The sequence below is a fragment of the Crinia signifera genome, chromosome 1, assembly GCF_055691185.1.
Source record: "Crinia signifera chromosome 1, ASM5569118v1, whole genome shotgun sequence".
Taxonomy (NCBI): Eukaryota; Metazoa; Chordata; class Amphibia; order Anura; family Myobatrachidae; genus Crinia; species Crinia signifera.
Window position 1 is genome coordinate 95,509,204 of NC_139217.1, and position 23,031 is coordinate 95,532,234.

At 42.7% G+C, this 23,031-nt stretch overlaps 1 protein-coding gene across 18 annotated transcripts in view; it reads right to left on the reverse strand.

Moving 5' to 3' along the window:
* The window catches only part of TENM3 (teneurin transmembrane protein 3), a 2,716,013-nt gene that overhangs the window by 199,443 nt on the left and 2,493,539 nt on the right, over positions 1 to 23,031 (reverse strand). For all 18 annotated transcript variants that reach the window (XM_083170719.1, XM_083170736.1, XM_083170731.1 and 15 more), the window contains one exon: positions 14,808 to 15,046. In XM_083170719.1, coding sequence (XP_083026845.1) covers positions 14,808 to 15,046 — 239 coding nt within the window. The remainder of the gene's footprint in view (positions 1 to 14,807; positions 15,047 to 23,031) is intronic.

A 23,031-nucleotide genomic window follows, 5' to 3' on the forward strand; every position in this document is an offset into this window, starting at 1 on the left:
TTAACTGTAGTTTAAGCCTGATCTGTACAGGTTCATCCTTGCTATAGATGAAAAGTACAGACTGTCGTTGCTCGTGGCGATCACAAAAAAATATTCCAAGTGAACTTATCATTTAATCCGTTCGGAGTCAATGTATTCAGAGTGTGAATCCATTTGGATTCGCATTGTGATAATTTTTTTTGACGGTCACCACCCCTAATGAGTGGGGGTACGTGATCGATCACTTTACATCACAGACTCGCCAGAGAATGACCTGCACTTTTGAAGTGTTTAGCGACCGGTTGTTCGACACCCTTTGATTCCTTTCCCTCGAGTACCGCACGTATTGATGAGCGGTGTTGGGCCATTCTGGTACGGAGGTCCCGGATGGTCTGCCCCACGTATAGAAGGCCACAAGGGCAGATAATAATATATATTATGTATGTCATAGTGCAAGTTAAGGTCTGTTTTAACTTATGTTTTTGCCCAGAGTGTGGGTTTTTTACATATGTTCCTGGTTCCATATAACTGCAGGTAGTACACGTAGGACATCTCACGCATCCTCTGTTGCGGGTAGGTAGGAAAGTCTCTTTGGCGATCGGAGTGAGGTTGGTTTTTACTAGCATGTCTCTTATGCTGCGACCCCGTCGGTAGGCTGGCATCAGTGACTTATTTTTTAGACACGGTAAGTTTTTGTCACTGGACACAATCGGCCACAATTTTTTTGTGGTTTGGGACAGTGACTCGCAGGCAGGAGTGTATTTAGTAACAAAAGGTATGCGCTGGTCTGCTGATGCGCGAGGTGCCTTTTGCAGTAGATCTTGTCGGGCAGTCTGTACTTTTCATCTATAGCAAGGATGAACCTGTACAGATCAGGCTTAAACTACAGTTAAGACATTAAACGCGAGTTTGCCAGTTCAAGAGTCCTTCAGTGGAGCTACGATGTCTAGAAATCTAACAAGTTGCTTACCCGTGGACACACACCATCAAATCACCTAATAACTTGGGGCTTACGTCTACAAGACACTGTTACGCGGCAGTCATTGCTGGGACAGGGCCCGATTAGCGGCGACCGCAAATGTGGGGAGCCCTGATCTGATACGCTGACCCAGTATGTGACATACCGCTAGTGACAGACTAATCCGGCTATTTGATAACAGTATATTAGATAGCTACATTATGTAGCATACATTACGTATATATTCAACCCATTCATGTTAGTGTTTTAAATGTATGTCCGCTCCTTGTACAAGCTTGTCCTCACACACAATTGTTTGGCACTTATTTTAATTTTTTTTGCGCACACTGTTTGAAATTCATTCACTTCTTTTTCTTGTACTCAGTGCGATGCCTGGAGTTGTAATGACATCACAGGGGCAACACCCACGGGGCGGCCCTGGGTGCCTAGCCTCCCGGAAGCCGGACTGTCCCGGCATCGTAGCTGTCCAAACACCACGCTGTTCACTATCTATATAACATGTCTCATGAGAGGTAAGAAACTGTTCTTTGTTTGCACTTTGCACATTATGCTAGACCTGATGAAAAGACCGCACCGGTCTTGAAACGTTGTCGCTGCACTAATGAATATGCTGTAAATATTTCTTAATATACCACCTTTTTGCAAACCCGTTGGAGTGCCGCCTATTTCTTATCCTTTATCTTGAAAAAGTTCTGGGTGAGAGTCTGCATATATACTTCTGTTGGAAGGCACCGCTGTCCGTTATCTGAACTACCCTGAGTGCCAATCACTGCCGTATTGTATATATATATATATATATATATATATATAGTATATATGCACACACACACACACATGTATATTCAGCATCTCCTATTTTCACATGGGTGGTTAATACATTCTACAGATCCCGTGGTTCCGTACTTTATCAAGCAGCCAATCAAAACTGAAGAACTAACATGTTTACTGGTGGTGTTAAATAATTGTATTTTCAAATCTATGTTGTATTAGAATAATTCTGTAATGAGAAGGCCATACAAAAATGATTGTAAATGATCATAATTCTTCTGCTTTTGTGTGTTTGCTAAATGTTCCAAAAACTATTTGATATCTTCATGATATCAATTTCCAGACAATAAACTCAAATAATAAGATTTCGAATATAATAACAAAATAACAAAACAGCAACTACTTAAGAATGTTTCAAAGTTTTTAACGAAAATAAATTAAGAAATGTGAATTGCAGCTTTCTGGGAGGATAACATAGTGGAAATTGCCAGATTCCTAGGGTTATTTTATCACATTGACAGTTCTTGTGTCTGTAGGAATTTTTATATCTGTCTTCTCCACTTGTCTCTGCAATAACATCTTTTGTGTCACCAGCATTTGGGGACTGCCAACAGAAACTGCCATAGCTTTTGCAGTTACTACACTGCATTTTTGAGCGCACAATCTTTCCATCTGCTTTAGATTCTTTGTTAGTGTGTCAAAGAACAAACTCGTTAAATTTGTCAGCCAACGTTTTTTTAGAAAGCAGATTTTCATCATGCTGGGCCAAACGCTTCTGATGGCTAGAGTTAAAAAAAAAAAAGTGAGCATTTTAACAGTAAAATATTTTCCAATAAAAGGGCTTAACTGCTTGAAACAATTATGTGTTTTTTTTTATCAACATAGAAGGCTACATTTGTGGCATTGTAAACCAGAAATCCCCAGTGTTAGGTGCGTCCAGTGTTACCGTCTGTCTCGGAGTGTAATTCACAGCGAGATAACCTTGCTAATTTGCTACAAATGAGGAGAATTACCTCAGGTGTCTGTTTTGAACCTATATAATTATAGCCGGCGACGGATAATGAGAATAACAGTGTACGGATAATAGTTGCGTTTCAGATGCATATAGTGATTTAAACTGTACAAAATTAGTGCATTGTAGAATCAATCTCCACACATAACAAAGGTGTCAAGATGCACTAACTTACTATAGAGAGATGCAATTGCTCAAATCACCTATCCTTTAGGAACTGGGGCTGTTAATCTTTACCAGCCAGAACCCATTTGTCTTTCAATTTGCAAGTTTGCATCTTCAGTTTTATTTAATGTCCCTTTAATGGATTGACGGTGGCCTAAAAATGTAGGATCTTACAATTTATAAGGATAGCGATGAGAGACTTAAATTATATTTAATTAAAAATGTATGACTAATAATTAGTTTAATAGTTATTACTACATTTAGTAATTGCAAAAGAGAAAATAAACCCGCACAAGCGAAACTGCTGCTGCTGTAGCTTGCAGATGACGTGTTTATAATAATTAGAATGCTCTGCAGATGAAACAATAAAGTAGTGCAACAGCAATGTTTGGTGGGGTTGGAAAACAAGTCTTTACCATACTGTACATCAGAGTACCGCAATAGCGGCAAATATAGGAGCGAGCTATAAAAGGCACATCTGGATACTGCATGGCGTTTCCTGATAAAGAGGTTTAGGGAAGACCTCAAGAGTTTGTGCCCAAATTTCTATCCCTAACTAATGGTTGGCTAAGATAATACTAGTGGCTATAGTTGAGGAAGGGGTTGCCTAGCTCAGCCACACCGCACCTTCTAACACCTGGGGGCCGCCTACTGTTTCTTAATAATGTTTGCAGTATGTTTTGTGCATGTGGACCCCCACTGCAGACCCCGCAGTCATTTTTTTCAATACTTGCTCACCAGAGTCCTGCATTAGCAGCAGCAGCAATGCAGAAATCACCAGGAAAATGGTGCGGGGGGCAATTTTCCCAAGGTTTTTAGAAGACCTGGGACAGGGTTCCCTAGTGCCCAGAGTCTATAGTGCAGCTGGCTAGAGGAAGGTGCCCACACACTCACACAGGTCTCCTCCTCCTAGGGCCGCTTTTACTAGGAGAAGGTTTAGTACTTGTGTATTATCACGGCACCCTATTTGCATACGTAGGAAAATCCCATCGCATGCAGGGTTTTGCGTGCGATGCGATCGCGTGCGATGCGATTTCCTATGTAATTTATTCACTGCTCTCTTGCCGCGTGCTGTGCGATCGCATGCGATCTCACCGCACGCAAAATCGAGTGCGATCGCATGCAATTTTATAGGGTGCAATGCCATTTACTTTACTATACACTTTGAAGAGAATCAATGAGATTTAGGCACCCTCCCCCCCCCCACTATCCACGGCACCCCAAAGCGTGGCGAGTGCAGCGGAACACGTCCTCCTGACCTTTTCATACCCCCACTATCCACGTTGGCGTGGAGACGATTCTATATAGTGTGGCGAGCGCAGCGAGCCACCGAGCCCGAAGCGTGGCAAGCGGAGCGAGCCCCGCGAGGGGACGCGTAATCCGCATGCGCTCACCACGCTTCGGGCTCGGTGGCTTACTGCTCTCGCCACACTATATAATATCAACTCCACGCCGATGTGGATAGTGGGGGTATGAAAAGGTTGGGAGGAAGCTTTCCGCAGCCGCTCGCCACGCTTCAGGGTGGCGTGGATAGTGGGGGGGGGGGGGGGGTGCCTAAATCTCATTGCATCTCATAGAAGTAAATGTCATCGCACCCTATAAAATCTTTGCATGTGGTGCTTTCGCATCGCACCACCCGCGGCCAGAGAGAAGTGAATTACATGGGAAAATTGCATCGCATGCAAAAAACCGTATGCGATACGATGCAATTTTCTTACGCAGAATTGCCCACTAATTTGCTTAGTGGGCGCCGTGCTAATACACAAGTACCGAAGGTTCTCCACTAATAACACCAGACATGCTAGTGTTCAGTCTAGCACCCGCCATCTCTGAAAACCCATGCAGTTCCTGTTCCCTGCCTGGGGTGTCGCTGTCTGCTGTTTTTTCTAGCACAGGTCTGGGTTGCATATTAGTGCTGATATACAGACGACACTGTGCTAGAAGCTCTACAGCAGACAGAGACACCCCAGGCAGGGAAGAGGAACTGCATGGGTTTTCAAAGATGGCGAGTGCTAGAATGCACATACATGCTTTTTGTTCTGAACTTCTTCCTCTTCCTCCATAATATAGCGCAAGGAGTGCTGCACATGTAACATCATGACAGCTATACAGTCCTTTAGTGTGTTAGTGACACCCGATCCCCTACATACAATACTGATCCCTAGACGTAAATGGCCTTACTGTTATGCTATTAATTCCTTGTGACATAATGTCCTAAAGCTCCATGAACAATTGATAGGATCAGGGAGTTCTTTTCTTCTCTTCTGTAAAATACAAGTATGTCTGTTGCTTTTAAAAACAGATGTATAGCAAGGTAATGACTTTTATCTGTTAGACCTACTGGAAAATAGATTGTCCTTTATTGATTAAGCATTTTTCATGACAATGATATATACATGACTTTGTGAAGTTTATACAGGGGAAACAGTGTACAAACAGACAGATCTCCACGTCTAACAGATTTATTTCCAAGTTTGACAAGAAAATAAATGACCCCAAGTACACAAAGCAGAATTCTTTATAATATACCAGTCATTTGCTTTATTGTGACATTCAGATGCAATTCAATGACTGAATGGTCCAGAAACAGAACTGGCACACTGTAATCTGCTGATATACTGTACAGCATGATGTTTAATCACCATGCCATTCAGTACGTGGGTGTCCCCACCTCTCAGTACGCCACCCGGGGATGCCACATGTCACCCACTGGGAGGACAAGAGGGAAGCTGGCTAAATGAGGCATGGCCTGGCAGTACCTCCCATCCATGGCTGCACCTCACGATGTCAGGATCTGAGTCTATAAAGGCTCAGGTTCCTGGCATCCCCATGAGTAGGTTGCCAGTTTAGGGTGGCACCCTGGAATTTGTTGGTGGGGGTGGGGGTATCTTTCCTACCATAAACATAGCTATAGAAAGAATCAGAGCACGTGAACCATTTGACATTCCATGTGCACTGCAATGGCATAAGGAGGAGCAAGGTGCGGAACTTAGGACAAAGTGTAACCTGGGACACAAAGTGTACCCTAACCATGCTGAAGGCTCCGTTACTAAGGGCAATAGTTGGTAACATGGATAGTATTTTCTTATTTATTTATTTACAGTATCTTATATAGCGCAGCAGATTCGGTTGCGCTTTACAAATGTTGACAACACTGAAAGAACAAACTAGGTAAAACAGATAGACATAGAGGTTGGAGGTGGATAGTAAACCTACTAGCCCACAGACCTTGCTCTTTAACCAGCTGTCATGGGTGAAATGGTATGCCCCATATGTCATGTGGTCTGATGACTTCAGAACCCAGTTTGAGTGAAGAGGATCTAGCCACTAACATTTGGGGGATGCATGGCACTGCCACGACTGCAATATGAATTTGAAGGGGAAAAGCCCAAGAAGCCCAGGACTCCATTAGGAAATACCCAGCAGCTAAGAGGAGCCCATTTGGTGCATACAAGAGAAGAAGGGGATACTCTGTTTGTTAAAGGGTCCCTGTGAAGAGTCCCCCAAAAGTATAGGGGAAGGCAGTGCAGCAGCGAAGAGATCTGCAGTGAGAAAAGGAGCCCTGGCAGAAGACAAGAGGTAAGTGCATTTGGTTGTAGTGTGCCTACAGTGAGAGGAGCTCCAGAACAGTGTGACGTCCTGCAGCAGAACAGTGAGTACTGCCTAGTGCTGCAGTGGAAGCCAATATATCTCCTGTGGAGAGACATTTATGTGTGGCAGGGGGCGAGAATCTCCAAGTATAGTGATGGATCCCTGATTGACAGGGACGTGCAGTCAGGGGAGGCAGGGGAGGCAGTGCTTCCCCTGTCAATTTGTTTTAAAATAATACAAAGAATATACCTATGACACATATTCTGTGTCATAAGTATTTTCTTTATATTATTTTACTGGTTTGAATGAATTAACCTAGTTTGGGAGGCATCGATAAGCGTGCCTCCCAAACAGAACTGCAAGGGGACGAAGCGGGGGGGCGGGCTTGGGGCAGGGCTAAGCAGTGGGCTAAAAAGCCCATTAAAAATAACACTAAAAGCGGCACTTCTAGAAGTGCCTAATTGACAGGGGCTGCTGTGATTGGACAGCAGATCCAGCTGCTGGCCAATCACAGCAGCCCCTGTCATGTAAGCTTCCGAAAGTGCTGCATTTGCTCCCTTCTCCCCTGCTCCCCATGCTGTGACCTGTGCTGGCTCCCGGTTCCCTGCCTGTGTGGCTGCTGCTCCCCTCTCCCCTGCCCAGTGAGTATCATTTTATTTTCAGGGGGGGGGGGGGGAGAGTCAAACGGGCGGGGATGGAGGTGGCAGCAGAGGACGGCTGCTGCGTGCGCCGGTGTCAGGTGCGTGGGGGGGGGGTGTTACAGCGGGCGGGGACGGAGGTTTGCGGCAGGGGATGGATGCTGCCTGCTGCTGGAGGAGGGGGGCAGCGGGTGTCGGCGGCAGCCAGGGGGGGGGGGGGGGGGTTGCGGTGCGGTGGTGGCTGCGACAGTGCCTCTCCGTTCACAGCCACCACCGCACGTCACTGCTGATTGATTGCCCTGAATTAGGGCCCCATAGTGAGGAAGGGGTTGTTGCAAGTTTCCTGAGTAACAATATGCAGATAAAAGGTCCCTGGATAGTGGGATATGTAACAGCGCTTGGATATAGAAGTCTCCCATAAGGATTGAGAGGAGTGCGATGATGAGCCCAGAATCTGAAGTCCCCTTTATCATGTATTTGTTGGACTGACATGCTGCAGAACTACTCTGACCAGCACCATTCACTGCTGTGACACATGCATAAGACTGGAGGTGTTCGTGCGGAGTGGATATAAACTATACTGAAACTTTGCAATTGTCAACATATAAATAAACAGCATTTCCCATCTGCTGCAAGTCTTATGCTGGAGTATTTTAACAATGTACAGCTTGTAACCACTACGCTTACTGTGTTGGAGGATGTGGAGAAGTTTAAATAAAGTTTTCCGGTTGCATCATGAGACATTCTGGCGCCCAACATTTCTTTATTGCACTACAGCTGCTGGTCATGGAGACCATAACCATGCCATAGCCAGAGCAAAAGAGAGCAACCACAAAGGGGTGGGGCACTATATTCAGGTACCCCAAGCAAGTACCACAACACCAGTAGGGTTTCACACATGAGTTGCTCAGTTCATGAAATCTCCAATAATCGCTCCGGTGTGAGATTCAATGTTTCAGTGCTAATCACACACGCACTGTAATAAAGTGCACTGGCTCATGTTCAACACACAGATGTGGCTAAAACTAATGTATTTGTGTGCGCTACTTTTTTTTACTACTCAGTATACACATTAAAACTACATCTGGTACCTCTTTGTGTTTCTATACATAGGGAAAATATCACCTCCCACTCCGCATATTTTACTTATTCTGCAGTCTTTCCCCCAAAAGCCTGCAGGAATGTGGGTGGACTGAGCAAGATGTGTCAGGGAATGCTGATCAAATAAAAAACAAATGCATTGCCTTTTTCATATACAGGTTGAGTATCCCGTATCCGAGTATCCGTTATCCGAATTATTCCGAAAACCAGACATTCCAGAAAGTGAAAAAAAAAAATTTTTTTTGCTAAAAACTCACTGGGGACATTTGTAACAGCATCACTGGGGACATGATATGTAACTGGCACTATATATGTACAAGAAAATGATTGCTTGGCATTCAAATTCAATATCTGAGATAGTACACAAATTTTGTTTCATGTTTTGAAACCTTGTTTTTTTAACAAATAAAATATATTTGTGTGTATTTTATGTGGTAATAAAATATATTTGTGTGTATTTTATGTGTTTATACAGCATACATGCAAGATACTTCAAAATACATAATTGAAATATTAAAATATTCCGAAATACGGAATAATCCGTTTTCCAAAATTCTCCTGGTCCCGAGCATTTTGGATACGGGATACTCAACCTGTACTGTATTGAGTATAACTTGTTTGGACTGGATTTGGAAATGGCAGAAAGGTACACTGCATTTTTCATAACATCTCATGTTAGAGACACAGCAAGCCAAGCTGAAATGCAGATCTCAGTATTTTGTTACACAGCTTTATGGCAAGGTCTGTATATTGTGAATGGTAAAATGCCATTAAATCTGATTTGGCCACTCTGCTAGAGAAGTTCTACTATCTCAAGATAACTTATGCAAAGTCTATAGTCTATTTATTGATAACAATAAATCTTAGATCAATGTAAAAATAAATAAATAAAAACTCTCGTCCCTAGCAATTGATCTGCCCAACAATAGAAGATTAATGCATTTTATTCAGATAATATCCGCAGGAGCAGGTGAGTGATGCTATCCACCATATAGGCCAGTAAGAGGCTATACTGTATATATACAAAATCCGGCACTCCCCAATTTGGAATCCAGAATCGGATATAATGCAATCAATTTGCACTGTTTAATCACTTCAACTCCGTGTGTGTGAAAAAATACATGTTCGCAATGATTACTGCTGTTTGGAGCGACTGCAACAACAGTATATGACAGGACAGGCCAACCTGTGGCTCTCCAGATATGAAACTACAAATCCCAGCATGCCTTGCCTCAGTTTTAACACTCCATTATAGCAAAACTGGCAAGGCATGATGGGATTTGTAGTTTGACAACATCTGGAGAGCCACAGGGTGGCCAGGCCTGGTATATGAGGACACATCTGTACATAACCTCACTGCCTTCAGAGACGTAGTCCAGACAGCATAGCACTTTAAAAGGATGCCAGGAAACACACAACTAATGTATAGCAGTCTACAGGCTTAACCTACAGCCCTACACATACAGTATCTGCTGAATACCATACTGTATGTTTACTATAATCAAGTAATACAGCATACATGATCCAGATGTTAAAGAGTTACTTTTTATTTTCTTCCTTCGCTTCTTATTAAATATTTTGTTATCACCAAGCCTGACACAACAGCCATTTGCATTGTCAATTAAATATTAATGCTGCACCGCATTAAAGCATTGTAAATATTTTGTTATGCTTTGCACTTAGCATAAAATAGGGTTCAATTTCAGTAAGTACAAAATATTTCTATATACAAACATACAGTATTAAATTACAGTAAATGATAGTTGAAGATGGGGAAAAGCGATTATATTTTAATAGTTAATGTGAATGGTTTGGTCATTAGGAACAATGCAGAAAGTTGGTAAATGCACAAAATGAACTAGAATTTGGCAGTTCCTTGTTTTATGGAAGAATAGGACAAGACTTTTTTTTCCTCCTTCCTTTATTAATAAAGATAATTCAAAATGTGTCATGGGCATTTAAGGTTAAATTAATTCACAAATTCATTGGGGCACAAGTGGAGTCGGATTTATATGCAGAAAAAATAAGCTCTAAAGAGCTGCATATTAAAACAAAAGGGAATATCACTAATATGCAGCGTAATGCATTTCCAGAAACATCCATTACTGAACTAGTCTTGTTTGCAATAGGTATACCACAGACCAACAGATGTGTCCTTACTCACTTTGCGCCTTTATGCTATATAGTCACACTTCCCTACTCTCCCAGTCCTTCCGGGATACTCACTATTTTTCAGGTAGTCTCCCGCAGCACTGGAAGTGTAAGCAGCTCTCCTACATCCCTCCCACTTCCTACTGAAATGGGCATGCATGAGAGAGAATACAGGGAATTGCCTGTGCCATGTGAATAAGAAGTAGAGAATTACATAAATGTACTGGTAACACTTCCCAAAGAGTAGGCAAAGACAGTAGGGAAGTATGTATATACTGCAAAGAGCAACTTAATGCAAAAAGATTTGCTGTGGTGCTATTTCTCTGCTTTTTTATATCATACTGTAGCTTCACATTAACAAGGCTGTCGTGTACAGAGGGCTTAGATTTGTACATTTCTTGCATACCTGGCAGTGTAAATTCATACAATGCTTTATGGAGTGGCTCAGTTTTATTGGCTCCTGGACTTTTTCCAAAATTAGCATCCAGCTATAGCATGCAAATCAAATGGTGCACAGGGTATGTGTACTATGTGCTTTTTAGCAGATTACCAATGCAACAAAGATATAAGTTCAGTGAAAATTACGGTACTTGCTTCCTAGCACGGCGCCCATCGCATACCATACTTAGTGGCGTGCGATGCGATATTCATGTTAAATTAAAAGGAGTGCTTGTACAATGAAATATCGCATAGCACTGCATACCAGCAAATGGCATGCAATGCGATTTTTAATTGTAGAAGCACCCTGATGGATGCTTGCAAATGCACCCCCATTGTCAACGCCACCCCCACTATCACTGCCATCCTGAAGCGTGGCGAGCGCCGCAAGCCAGCGAGGGGCGGGAGTATGCGTCCTCCGACCTTTTCATACCCCCACTATCCACGTCGGCGTGGAGTTGATTTTAGATAGTGTGGCAAACACAGTGAGCCACCGAGCCCGAAGGGTGGCGAGTGTAGCGAGCCCCTGGAGGGGACGTGTAATATAAGCCCTAAGCGCGGCGAGCGCAGCGAGCCCTGCGAAGGGATGTGGAATACATGTAAAGTAAAGTCCTTGCGGGACTCGCTGCGTTTGCCACACTTCAGGCTCGGTGGCTTGCTGCGCTCGCCACACTATCTAAAATCAACTCCATATAGTGGGGGGATGAAAAGGTCGGAGAACACGCACCGCCGCCCCTCGCGGGCTTGCTGCACTTGCCACGCTTCGGGTTGGCGTTGATAGTGGGGGGTGGTGTTGCCAATGGAGGTGCATTTAACATTGAAAGCACCCATTAGGGTGCTTGTACAATTAAAAATCGAATCGCATCGCATGCATCGCATGCCGCTATATTGCATGCGATGCGATTGTATAAGATGTACTACAATCAAAATATTGGGCGCCGTGCTAGGAAACAAGTACCAAAATTACTGAGTGTTTGAATGCAGGATCTAGCTCAGTTTCATTTTTCATGGTGTACCAAACAGAAAATTGGGCATTATTTAAGGATAACTTAGTAAGAAGATATGTCTAATACACCCAGAAGAACTAACAGTACATGCTGAGAACAAAATGAGGGGAGGGCACCATGAAAGGGGAAAGTGGGCATGGCCTTGTAACAAAAGCGTTACCTCACAATAATGGGTGTGGGGGGATGCCCTGGAGAGGCTGGGGGTGACAGGAGAGATGGGGCAATGGGAAAATAGTTATTCAGGGGATAAGCAGAGGATAAGGCAGTGGGTGACACTAAGAGGGTGAAAGTGAGAGGCAGTGGGAGATGCCAAGGGAATAGGTGATGGGTAGGCAATGGGAGATGCCATTGAATGGGTGACATGTGGAAGAAGTGGATGACACCAGGGGGCAAGCAGTTGTTGATATAGATGATGGCAAGAGGCAATGGGTGACAGAAGAGTGGGAGACAGTGAAGTATGGGGTGAGGCAGTGGGAAATGGGCAGGCAAAAGACTACGGGAAGAGGCAGAGGTCAACAGGTAGATAGTGCTGTAAAGAGTATAGCGGCGGGTCCGATGACACTACTCAAGTCCGGGCTGCTGGGTGTAGGCAGGGGGAGGACTGACTGCTTGCTGCAGGGGCAGCAGTAGTATTGCTCCAGTGCTCCTTCTCCCTGTGCTGGAGAAGAAAAGGGGGAAAGGGGGACTGCGAACCCAAGCAATACTTAAATAATGATGAAGATTCAGTAATTAACAGGGGGGGGGGGGGGCAGACACATGTCTTGTTGCCTCCCCTGAATCTGCCACTACAGGTCATAAGCAAAAGAACAGTATGTCAATATTTGTTTTGAAATCCACACTCAATATGGGTCTGTGTCCACTCAGTCTGACGTTATGGAGACTCAAGTTTCAATCTACTGTACATCCAGAGATAGGTACAGGTAGGTATAGGGTTCACCCTATTGTTAATCAGGCCCTGTATACTGTAGGCATATGCCTGTACTGTACAGTAGCTGTATTTTACACTGACTAAACCAGTGTACATCTATGAGCCCCCATAGAGTCTACATTTCAATTTACCCAGCATCTATTTTCTGATTAGTTTAATGTGATGGCTTCCACATGCTCCCCTGTACCTTTAACTAAATCAATGGCATTTTCTTTCTAGGTATCTTTTATTCTTTTCAGTAAAATCTGTTTATTTTCATAGCCCTAGTAAGAGCCACAAACTTACTCCCAAGATACCACTGTATAAAACAAAGATATACACAATGAACAACCTTTGCTGATAATATAACTGTACAATTGGTCCTTCTAGTGAGGAAGTGGATATATAAAGAGAGACACATAATGGAATTAATACAACTTATTTTTTCACTGCATATAGTGAGTACGGAGGTGTGTATAAATAAGTGTGGAGAATAAAGCACATTATTAAATAAAAGCTACAGATATAAAGCCTATAAACTCACACAAAGCACCTGGAACTGAGCAGCCTCTTTACAGTTATAAATACGTTCTAGAATAAGCTGGGCATTTATATACAGGAGAGAGAAAGAGAGAGAGAGAGAGAGAGAGAGAGAGAGAGAGAGAGAAATCCAATTCCTGCCGGCACTCAAATCAACTGTTCAGCTTGCCCCCGGTGCCAGAAGTGAAATCATATGTCAATCCAATGAATCCCCCATCCAGGAAATAAAGGCACCCAGGAGTCGGTTTAACAATGCATAAATGTATTGAGGCTTAAAGGGAATGTTTTGGGGTGTAAACCCCATTGAGCTGTAGGTAGGGCTGAGGATGGGGGTTACACCCCGAAACGTTCCCTTTAAGCCTCAATACATTTATGCATTGTTAAACCGACTCCTGAGTGACGTTATTTCCCGGATGGGGGATTCATTGGATTGAAATATATATATATATATATATATGAAAGAAAGCAAAGTCACATTGCCTGCTGGTCTTTTGCTGCTGCTACACTGTATGTCACATGGAGTTTTATCCAACTCGAGCTCCAGTTTCAGACATTTGTGGTCTGCGCAGAAACGTCAGAATTTAGCAGGATAAGGATGCCCTTTGTCTCCCATAACAATAGCATGGTAATTAAAGCAGAAGAGCCTAAAGGTGCCCATACACTAGTAAGATTTATCTTCAGATCGGTCTGGTTGGAACAAAAACATGGTTATGGATGAGTGACAGTTTGTCAGTTTTCCAGCATTTCCAAGCAAATGGTCAACTGTCATTTGCTCTCATCCATAACCATGTTTTTGTTCCAACCAGCCAGATCTGAAGATAAATCTGTGTGTGTAGGTCCCTCTAAGAATGGCTGCTGCTGTGTTTCTGAATGGTCACATCAGATGTGACCATGTCAGGAAAAGCCAGCCTCGAATGGTGGTAAATATTGTGACCATGCCAGGAAAGTGGTTAAAGCACTGACATCAGGTCAGGCTGCAAGTAGATATGCTAGTGTCACATATCTAGTTCATCAGTGCAGTCTTCTGGAGTTGTATTGTGCCATGAATTGTGATTATGACACACTTTCTGGTGATAAGGATGCAAAATATACACTATGGCACTCTGCATGGCACACTCGTGCCATATGGTGCACTGAGGCTAGGTGTATGAGGCTACGTCTGTGTATCTATATATACACATACATAAGAAATGCATATTATGATTAATAGCAAATATATGTGTGTGTGTGTGTTATTTGCAATAAATATGCAGATGGGAATCATGTAAATCGCCTCTAGATTACAGCTGAGTTAAAACACTCATTTCTCTATAGCAGTCAGAACGCAATAAATGGTAGTCTCCGTCCTTATTAATTAACTCTAAATTAAATATTAACTTGATTTTAAAATAACACCACTTGGAGGGTGTAAATCATTTTGTCTTTTTAGACAAGATTAGTGAGTCCGCCTTTACCTATACTGGCTGAAAGCCTGGCAAGATGTTCTTGCATATTTATAACAACGCTCTACAGTAAAAACCTCATTACTTACCTATGAAATAGGAGAGTAGTATTGCCAGCAGTACGGATACCCCTACGGCACAGAGTGCTGTACATTTCCAACTACAGTACTTTGAGGACTTTTTGAATTTAAAAGCACTTCTTGATAAGGTGTTCCGAGGAAGTGGTCTCGTGGGAGGAGTATAAACAGTGCCAGATGCCATTGTGTATCCGGGTGTAGCAGTGCTGAACAGTGGGGTTGTCCCTGTTCCTGTTTTGAATAGAAAATGTCTGTGAACGAGAAAAAAAAAGAAAGAAAAGAGTTTATTAACAATGTACTTGGCATATGCCACCCTTGAGAAAGTAAATGATTTTGACATGCTCTACTACACATTCAATACACAAAATGTAATTCTTCACAACACTTAGCATACCCTTTGTGGGAAACGGTTACATACAATTGGAAATGTGCTGCATTATGTTTTCCCAGCAGCAAAGGAAATTTTTAGATATAAAAAGGAAGTGAAGGTCACCAGAAGATTATATAATGTATGAACAGTATGGATGTATGGATGTATGTATGTATGTATGTATGTATGTAAGTAACTATGTATGTATGCTTATAGAGAGAGAGTAACAATAGCTCTAAAAGCTCTGAATGTCAATGACTCTCGCTGTTTGCAGAACACTGGATTGAAAAGAAGTGTTAAGGTTATTCCCGGCTTCCAGTTATGTAATAACCAGTGATATGAAAAGTCACATTCAAGTGTAATAGCTCTTTAATAGAATCTAATGCAATGTGGTGGACATTTATAAACCAGATGCGTAGATAAAAAGGCACTGTAACCTATAGCAACCAATGAGATTCATAAGGTCATTTTTAAACAGTTTAGAAAATGAAAGGAAACCCTGGTTGCTATGAGTTACAGCTGCTCTCTCCTGTCCCCTCATTACTGCTGCTAGAATCCATTTCCGGGTCACTTATCATCATATACTGCCGCCGGGAGGCAGTGACAGGAGGCAGTGACAGTGAGGGCTGAGGCAGCTTTAGCAGAGCAGGGAGGGAGGGAGCGCCTTTTCAGCATGGCGCCTCCCTGCTTTGCAGGAGCTGCTGAGTGCGTAGCGCCGGCCCTGGTGATACCCCAGCAGTGCAGCGGAAATATAATGCATCTAATTTACATGATCACTAATGCTCAATGATGCTGAATCAGCACTACAGACTGTACAACAATTCAGGCCTCAGCTGCAATTTCGTATCTTGAGTGCTTATCGAACACCTGTGCGCGGATCGCAGTTTACATGCGTGAGGTCTCCTTGCGATGAAAGCCAGTGGCAGCCTTTCATCGATGTCCGAGATTGACAGGTGGCTGATGCTTGGGGGTGGCACCCAGCCATTTACAGGGAGTGTCAAGGAAAAACACAGGCGGCCCCCAGCCATTATCAAAGAGGTCCTCTGACGTCAGCTCCGGTCCCATTCAGCCAGATTCTTCACAGCCAGCCACTGCACACATGGCGGCAATCATTCAATGGTGAGTGACTGCTAATGGATTAGACTTGCACATGGGCAGGATTTCACTCTGAAGGGGTGACAAATAAATGATTGCAGGGCTTTACTTTTTAGCAGCTCTGCGGTGGTGTGTGAATCAGGCCCAATGTCCCGATATTGTATTCATTTTGCTTAGTCAGCTAAAAACTAGAGATTCTACACCTCTCCCTCTAGGCTCCTTGTACTGTGTCTTCAGCTATATGACCTAACACCTGTTGGCATCACCATTCCTCTGTTCCATTGCGCACCTACAGTACAGAACGGCCAATAATGAATAATGATTCCAGGACAGTGATATTTATCATGCATTCTGTCTTTGAATATAGTTTTTGTCCCAGGTGCGTTAAAATGTAAATATTGGCATCAGCGTTAGTCGCCATACTCCTGCCTATTTGCCCAGTGTTCCAAAAGCATTAATCACTATGCCCAGCTCATATCTGGGGTGTCAACAGGGTTACCGATGTTTATCTCTTCTGTGTCACAGTGCAGCATCCCTAATCAAACACCTGTTAATTCACTAATTAACATAGAAAGTATACAGGGTCATAGTGCCATCCCTGAGATATTCCACTTAAGACTTTCCTGTTCTACCCTCCATTAATAACTCTTGGTATCCAAGGTTACTGGGTTGTTGTTTTTTTTTTTTCACTTTTCCCTTTATTGATTTGGAATTGCTGTGCGTACAAGACTACTGTGTTTCTGAAAGCCTTTATTTTCTAAAAGGCTTCTTTATTATATAGCCACACACATTTTCACACCAGCAGATATAATCGTTACTCTGCTACCTTATGTATCTAATCTTCCGCACACCTCTTATGATGTAAGCTAATTTAGGCATCTCCATCTTCATCACATATTTAACATAATTGTTATATAGATTATTTGTTTAAATCATAAATCTTTAATGTACAGCGCTACATATTATGTTAGCGTTTTATAAATAAAAGACAGCAGTAATAATAGTAATAATACAGTTTGGGGAAATCTACAGGAACAAGTTGTTAACGTAAATGTTACCTATTATTTAGACAAAACTATCAACTAGTGATTATACCTATCTCCCTGCTGCATATTGAAAAGTGCATATACTCAATGGAAATGTTTAAAATTGTAAATGACTGTACAATGTTTGAAATTAGTCATATATACAAGACCGCCAATCTGCAGGGGCCTCTTAGGGCCTGTACACACTAGATGAAATTGGTCACAATATTGCTCAGAAAGGGCTTTCTCAGCGATATTGAGAACAATATCGCCTAGTGTGTACATTGTACAACATTAATGACTCACTCCCTTGTCCAAACATGTTCGGACAAAGAAGGCCTCGTTAACGACGGTCATGATGTAGACAGCAACAGAACCATCACCCCACCACTACCACCACCGGCCCCTTGTGTGCTGCATCGGCCAGTGTATTTGCACTTGCCAATGCCTGCCCCCCACTACTACCAATAACAGTGCTTCTGGGGATCTTGTAGTGTGTATGGGCCTTTAACAGAATCCCTATCTGTGACTGTCAGCCATTTTTATTTTTGCTTTTGGTCCTTCTAAATACTGTACATATAGAGTCGACTTATTCTACCTTATTCTACACTCCTAAACTTATAGACATACATAGAGTTGGCTCATCGGTATCAGTTTGTGCAAAAATCATATTTAATTAAGATTGAACTCAAATAGGATACACACAAATCTAATTTTAGCATCTGATTTTTGAGTCCCAAGACATGCGGTCATACGCATTTGCAGATACAGTATGGTAAACAACGGACTTGGGGCCTACAGTAATTCAGATGAGGTCACAAAGGATCTATTGCATGCAAATCGGTCAATGTTTTCTTACGGCATATACATCTGAACCGCAGTGCACCTGTGCAGCCAGAAAATTGTGATGCAGATTACAATGAACTGTAAGTTGCCAAGTGAGTGACAGGAAGACAGTATGTGATAAGGAGGAGTGGTTGGCCATAACATGTGTGTTTTGTCGGTTCAAACATCGATATCTGGGAGTGCATAAATTAGCAGTTGTGTTACTAGAGAGCACTTTAAGAGTGCATCTACAGTTTTGGAATATGGTAAAGCCTTACTATTCCATGAATAACATCACTCACTCACATTTTTTCCAGTTATCTGCAATTAAGTTTCAGGTCAGTATATATGAAGGGGAACGGGGAGGGGCATGTGAACATGAAGACCAATCACAAACTATGATCTCTTGAATGCAGCTGGGGATTGGTCATTCCCGATGACAACTCCTGCTCCATCTTATCACCAAGAGACATAAGGAGCCCCCAAATAATGGGCATCCATTGAGAGGTAAGGTTTCACTTCTTTCAATCTTTTATTAGGTGGTAATGAACAGTTATAGCAGTTGATAGGGAAACTATATTATGGTTTGCAGGAAAGTTTTATAATTAATGAGTAGCCAAGTAGGCTAAATATATTGCCACATCCTTGTCCCTGTAAACTTATGCTGTTCCAATTCATTGCATAAACATAGACGCCGCTATGCAATTTTTCTAAAGGACAGAAAAAATGCACACATTGCCACTTTTCACATCGACCTTTTACAAGGGTGTCTGATGCATTAGGGTGGCAATACTAAGCTATTTGTAAAGCTTATTGTTTGCTAAAGAAGCACTTTTTATATGTGAAAGCAGCAATCTGTGCTGAGTGTTCTCCCCACTCTGGATACTCATGAACTTGCTGAACAAAGACTCCGCTGCAAGAACTTGGTCATGCAGTAATGTACATTTAATCTATGTTAAAAACATATTAATCAATTGGCAGCTGATACTTTCTTATAACACGGTGCAGTGTGTTTTGCATTCAGCACCATGGACAGCTACTTTAAGATACATTTCAGATAATACAGTAGGATATGTGGGAGCTACAGTATTTTACTAAGGTTTTCAGGTGTAAAAAGAGAATATATTCACTAAGGTCCACCCAACATTTCCCCAGGGATACACTAAGCTTATAAAAAGGGTCATGTAGGAGGATTCCTTATGGCTCCATCAACCTTTTTCACCACCCATCACAGACAACTGAAGTCCATAAGGATCAGTCTAGGCACCAGAGTCCAAACTTAAAACAAAAGTGTGCACGCGCGCGCACACACACACACACACACACACACACACACACTCTAACACACAATGGGGATTATTCTGGTCCACTCCTTCTGGCAAATCACTTCTTACATGGACAAAACCATGTGCACTGCAGGGGGGCAGATTTAAAATGTGCAGAGATAATTAGATTTGGGTGAGTTATTTGTGCAGGGAAAATACTGACTGCTTTATTTTTACACTGTAATATAGATCTCACTTTGCAGTAAAACCCCACCCAAATCTAACTCTCTCTGCACATGATATATCTGCGCCCCCCCCCCCCCCTGCAGTGCACATGGTTTTGTCCATCTAAGAATTTGCCAGACGGAGTGAACCAGAATAAACCCCAATGTTACAATCCATGCAAAAAAGGGTAAATGAACAGATAAAGGCCCTGATTCTGGTTCATTTACAGAAGCAATGGACTCTCTAATGGACAAAACCATGTACACTGCAGGGGGTGCCGATGTAACATGTGCAGAGAGAGTTAGATTTGGGTGTTGTTTTGTTTCTGTGCAGAGTAAATACTGGAAGCTTTACAGATGGGGCAGGTCCCATCTTTGCAGGGGATGGCAATGGCGACACCAGCCGCCATCCCCCGCCAGCGACATCTCTATAGCGAGAAGAGGACGTGCGCGCACGAGAGGCGCGTGCGTCCCCTTCCGACGTCGCTTCCAGCGCTTTCCCCGGGTCACCCCCGGCTTGTCGGCGGTCACCCGGGGGTCCCTGCCGCCTGCCCGCACCCCCCCTAACCCTGTCCGTCTCCCTGAAGTGCAGACGGACAGGGTTCCAGTCACCCCGTCGACGGTGATTGAGACGCATGCGCTTCTCAGTCAGATGGTGAGGCAGGCTGCTGGCGGATCGCCAGCGGTGACGTTCTGGCGATTCGCCAGCAAGAAGAGGCCTGCCCCATCTGTATTTTACAATGCAATTTAGATTTCAGTTTGAAGTGCAAACATGTTACATCTGCCCCACCTGCATTGTACATGGTTTTGTCCATTAGAGAGAGAATTTGCTTTTGCAAGTGAACCAGAATCAGGCCCAAAGTGTCATAACAGCCCCAGCATGTCTGTAATAACAAACCCATTAAAACAATGAGTAGGGATAAGGAGACTTTCAGGCAATGCACCCTATGTAAAGAACGGTCTGTCCACCAGCATAGGCAATCCTAGAAATACCATTTACATGGCAGTCCTGTGAATCCTGGCCCCCGCCCAATGTCATTTAGAGCAAGACACATACTGATCTTAAAATTAGATAAACTGCAGACAGATCCATGCTGAAGATTTTTTAGGAGTTTCTGATTTTACGAAGAGTCTTCCCTTAATGATCAAACATATGTAATTAGTGCCAGGAGTCACACACGCCTTTATTGTTACCATGTTTCCCCTGCCAGAAAGCAGTTCATTCTGGAAAAGAGAGTCAAAATAAATGCAAAGAACTGTTAAGCTGTAAAATGTAATGTGTTACCATTTCACACCTTACAGCAGATGCTTTAGTAGATTGGGGAAGATGAGCAGAGTAAGGATGCACGTCATATGTATGGCTTAACAGAAATAAAATTGCATAATGGCACGGAAATATTTGTAGGTTTCTCCCTGTTCTTTGAGACAATTATGACTCTGCTAATGTGCTGCTATTTTGCTCATTATTATGCTCTAGATCAGGGCTGGCCAAACCGGTTTACAAAATCTACTAACAGTTCATGTTTTCCAGATCACCTAGCCCATGCACAGGTGCAGTCATTACTAATTGTCACATTTTCAAACATATGCTGCACCCATCTCTAACCGACAAATTCTAAAGGTCCACAGGTGGCCTGGAAAACATAAACTGTTAGTACTGTAGATCTCGAGGACCGGTTTGGCCACCACTGCTTCAGAGTGTTTATGGCTTGATGCAAATAGCGTAATTGGTACCATCTCTGACAGGTGTACAGTTATGTCCCTACTGCTCTGCTGCAACTATTTTTTAATTTAAAATACTGAGTATTCACACACTAGGAAGATCAGTAGCCTTTCCTGGATAAATTAGGCTTTTGATAAAGTTGGAAGGTATGTTTGTGATTCTGGGGTAGATGTATGAAGCAGTGAAAGGGGAGGAGAAGTGATAAAGTGGCTGTCACTTTATCACCGGCCAATCAGCTCCTGACTGTTAAGTTACAGACTGGGTTTACAAAAGGGACAGTCAGGAGCTGATTGGCCGGTGATAAAGTACCGGGCACTTCATCACTTCTCATCCCTTATCACCGCTTCATAAATCTACCCCTCTGTACTAAAACTTACACAATTATTGGTATAATGCCAAGCATACTAGTCAGAGCATATCTCTTAACTATGTCTCATTAGGCAGGACAGTTCTAATAGAGAGGACCGACCTACCTTCATGTTTCTAGTTCAGTAGAGAGTTATGTCCCATTGTTTGAGGTCCTTTCTATGTTATATTGAAGGGGTGTTTTTAAAGGATAGAAGTTAGGTTATGGGTGGCCTAGCATTATGGAGCAGTTAGGCATACCCAGGAGGTATGTCTATTGCCATTGTGACATTGGCACACACTCTAAAAAAGATAGTGAGCTGTACCCCAGTTTACAGTACGATGATCTCACATTGGGAGGTACTGTAAGTAAGAGGCACCAAGACAATTTGCAATTAGTGAATGTGTCATCGAAATACTATAAATGCCTCCCAGTAAATGAACTGTTTTTTAATACCGTAGGTGAGGCTTTTCTTGGTAACGAGTGTGAGGCCAGGCAGCTCGAGAACCCTGCTCTACACTAGGTTTGTTTATTCAAACTGAAAACACATTTCCTAACATTTTGCTAAACCACGACCCAAAAGAATCACATTTATCTCTCTATTCACACATTTTCAAGGATAGCACTTAAGATCTTGTCAATTTGTTTGACAACATGTCAACAAATTTCCACTGCTTTCAGCCCCACATCATTTGGCTACTTAAGTCCCATGTGTTTGGAAGCCCTTAAGCTAGGATGATTTTCAAATTACCAGTGATGCTATTACAGATGTGTCAGTTTTGATGAAGTCTGTTGAGGCAGGTCGGAAACAAGGCTATGGAAGAAGAATCCTTGTGAAATGCATTATCGCCGAGATTCTGACACCGCACCTGCAATAATTATTCACAAGCGACAGGTGGATTTACATAGTTATTAGCCCTTTAATAACAGTTGACTAATCAACTTGCCATAATAACTTAGTATTAAATGTGTCTGCATCTCTTATTTATAAAGCAATACAATAGAGTAGGTGCATTAATTCCTAGACAGACTCATTTATACACAATGCTACTGCCGAGCAGGAAATGGATTGCTTAAAAATACTATAGTATATGTGGGAAAGTAGTGGTGCTCTTTATAAGTGGACAAGCTGCTTTACAGAGTAGAACAAATGGGAATGATGCGTGTTGACGTAGACTTGTTCAATAAGCAATGATGCATGTGGATGTGGACGCATTCAATAAGCAATGCCCATGTTATTGTCAGATAAGTTGAGCAATAACTCAAATGTTTGGGTTCTGTTAGCTAAACCCTTTCAACGGATTGTACAGCAGGCACACAAACTGTGTTCAGAACAACTGAACATTTCAGTACTAGCAATTAG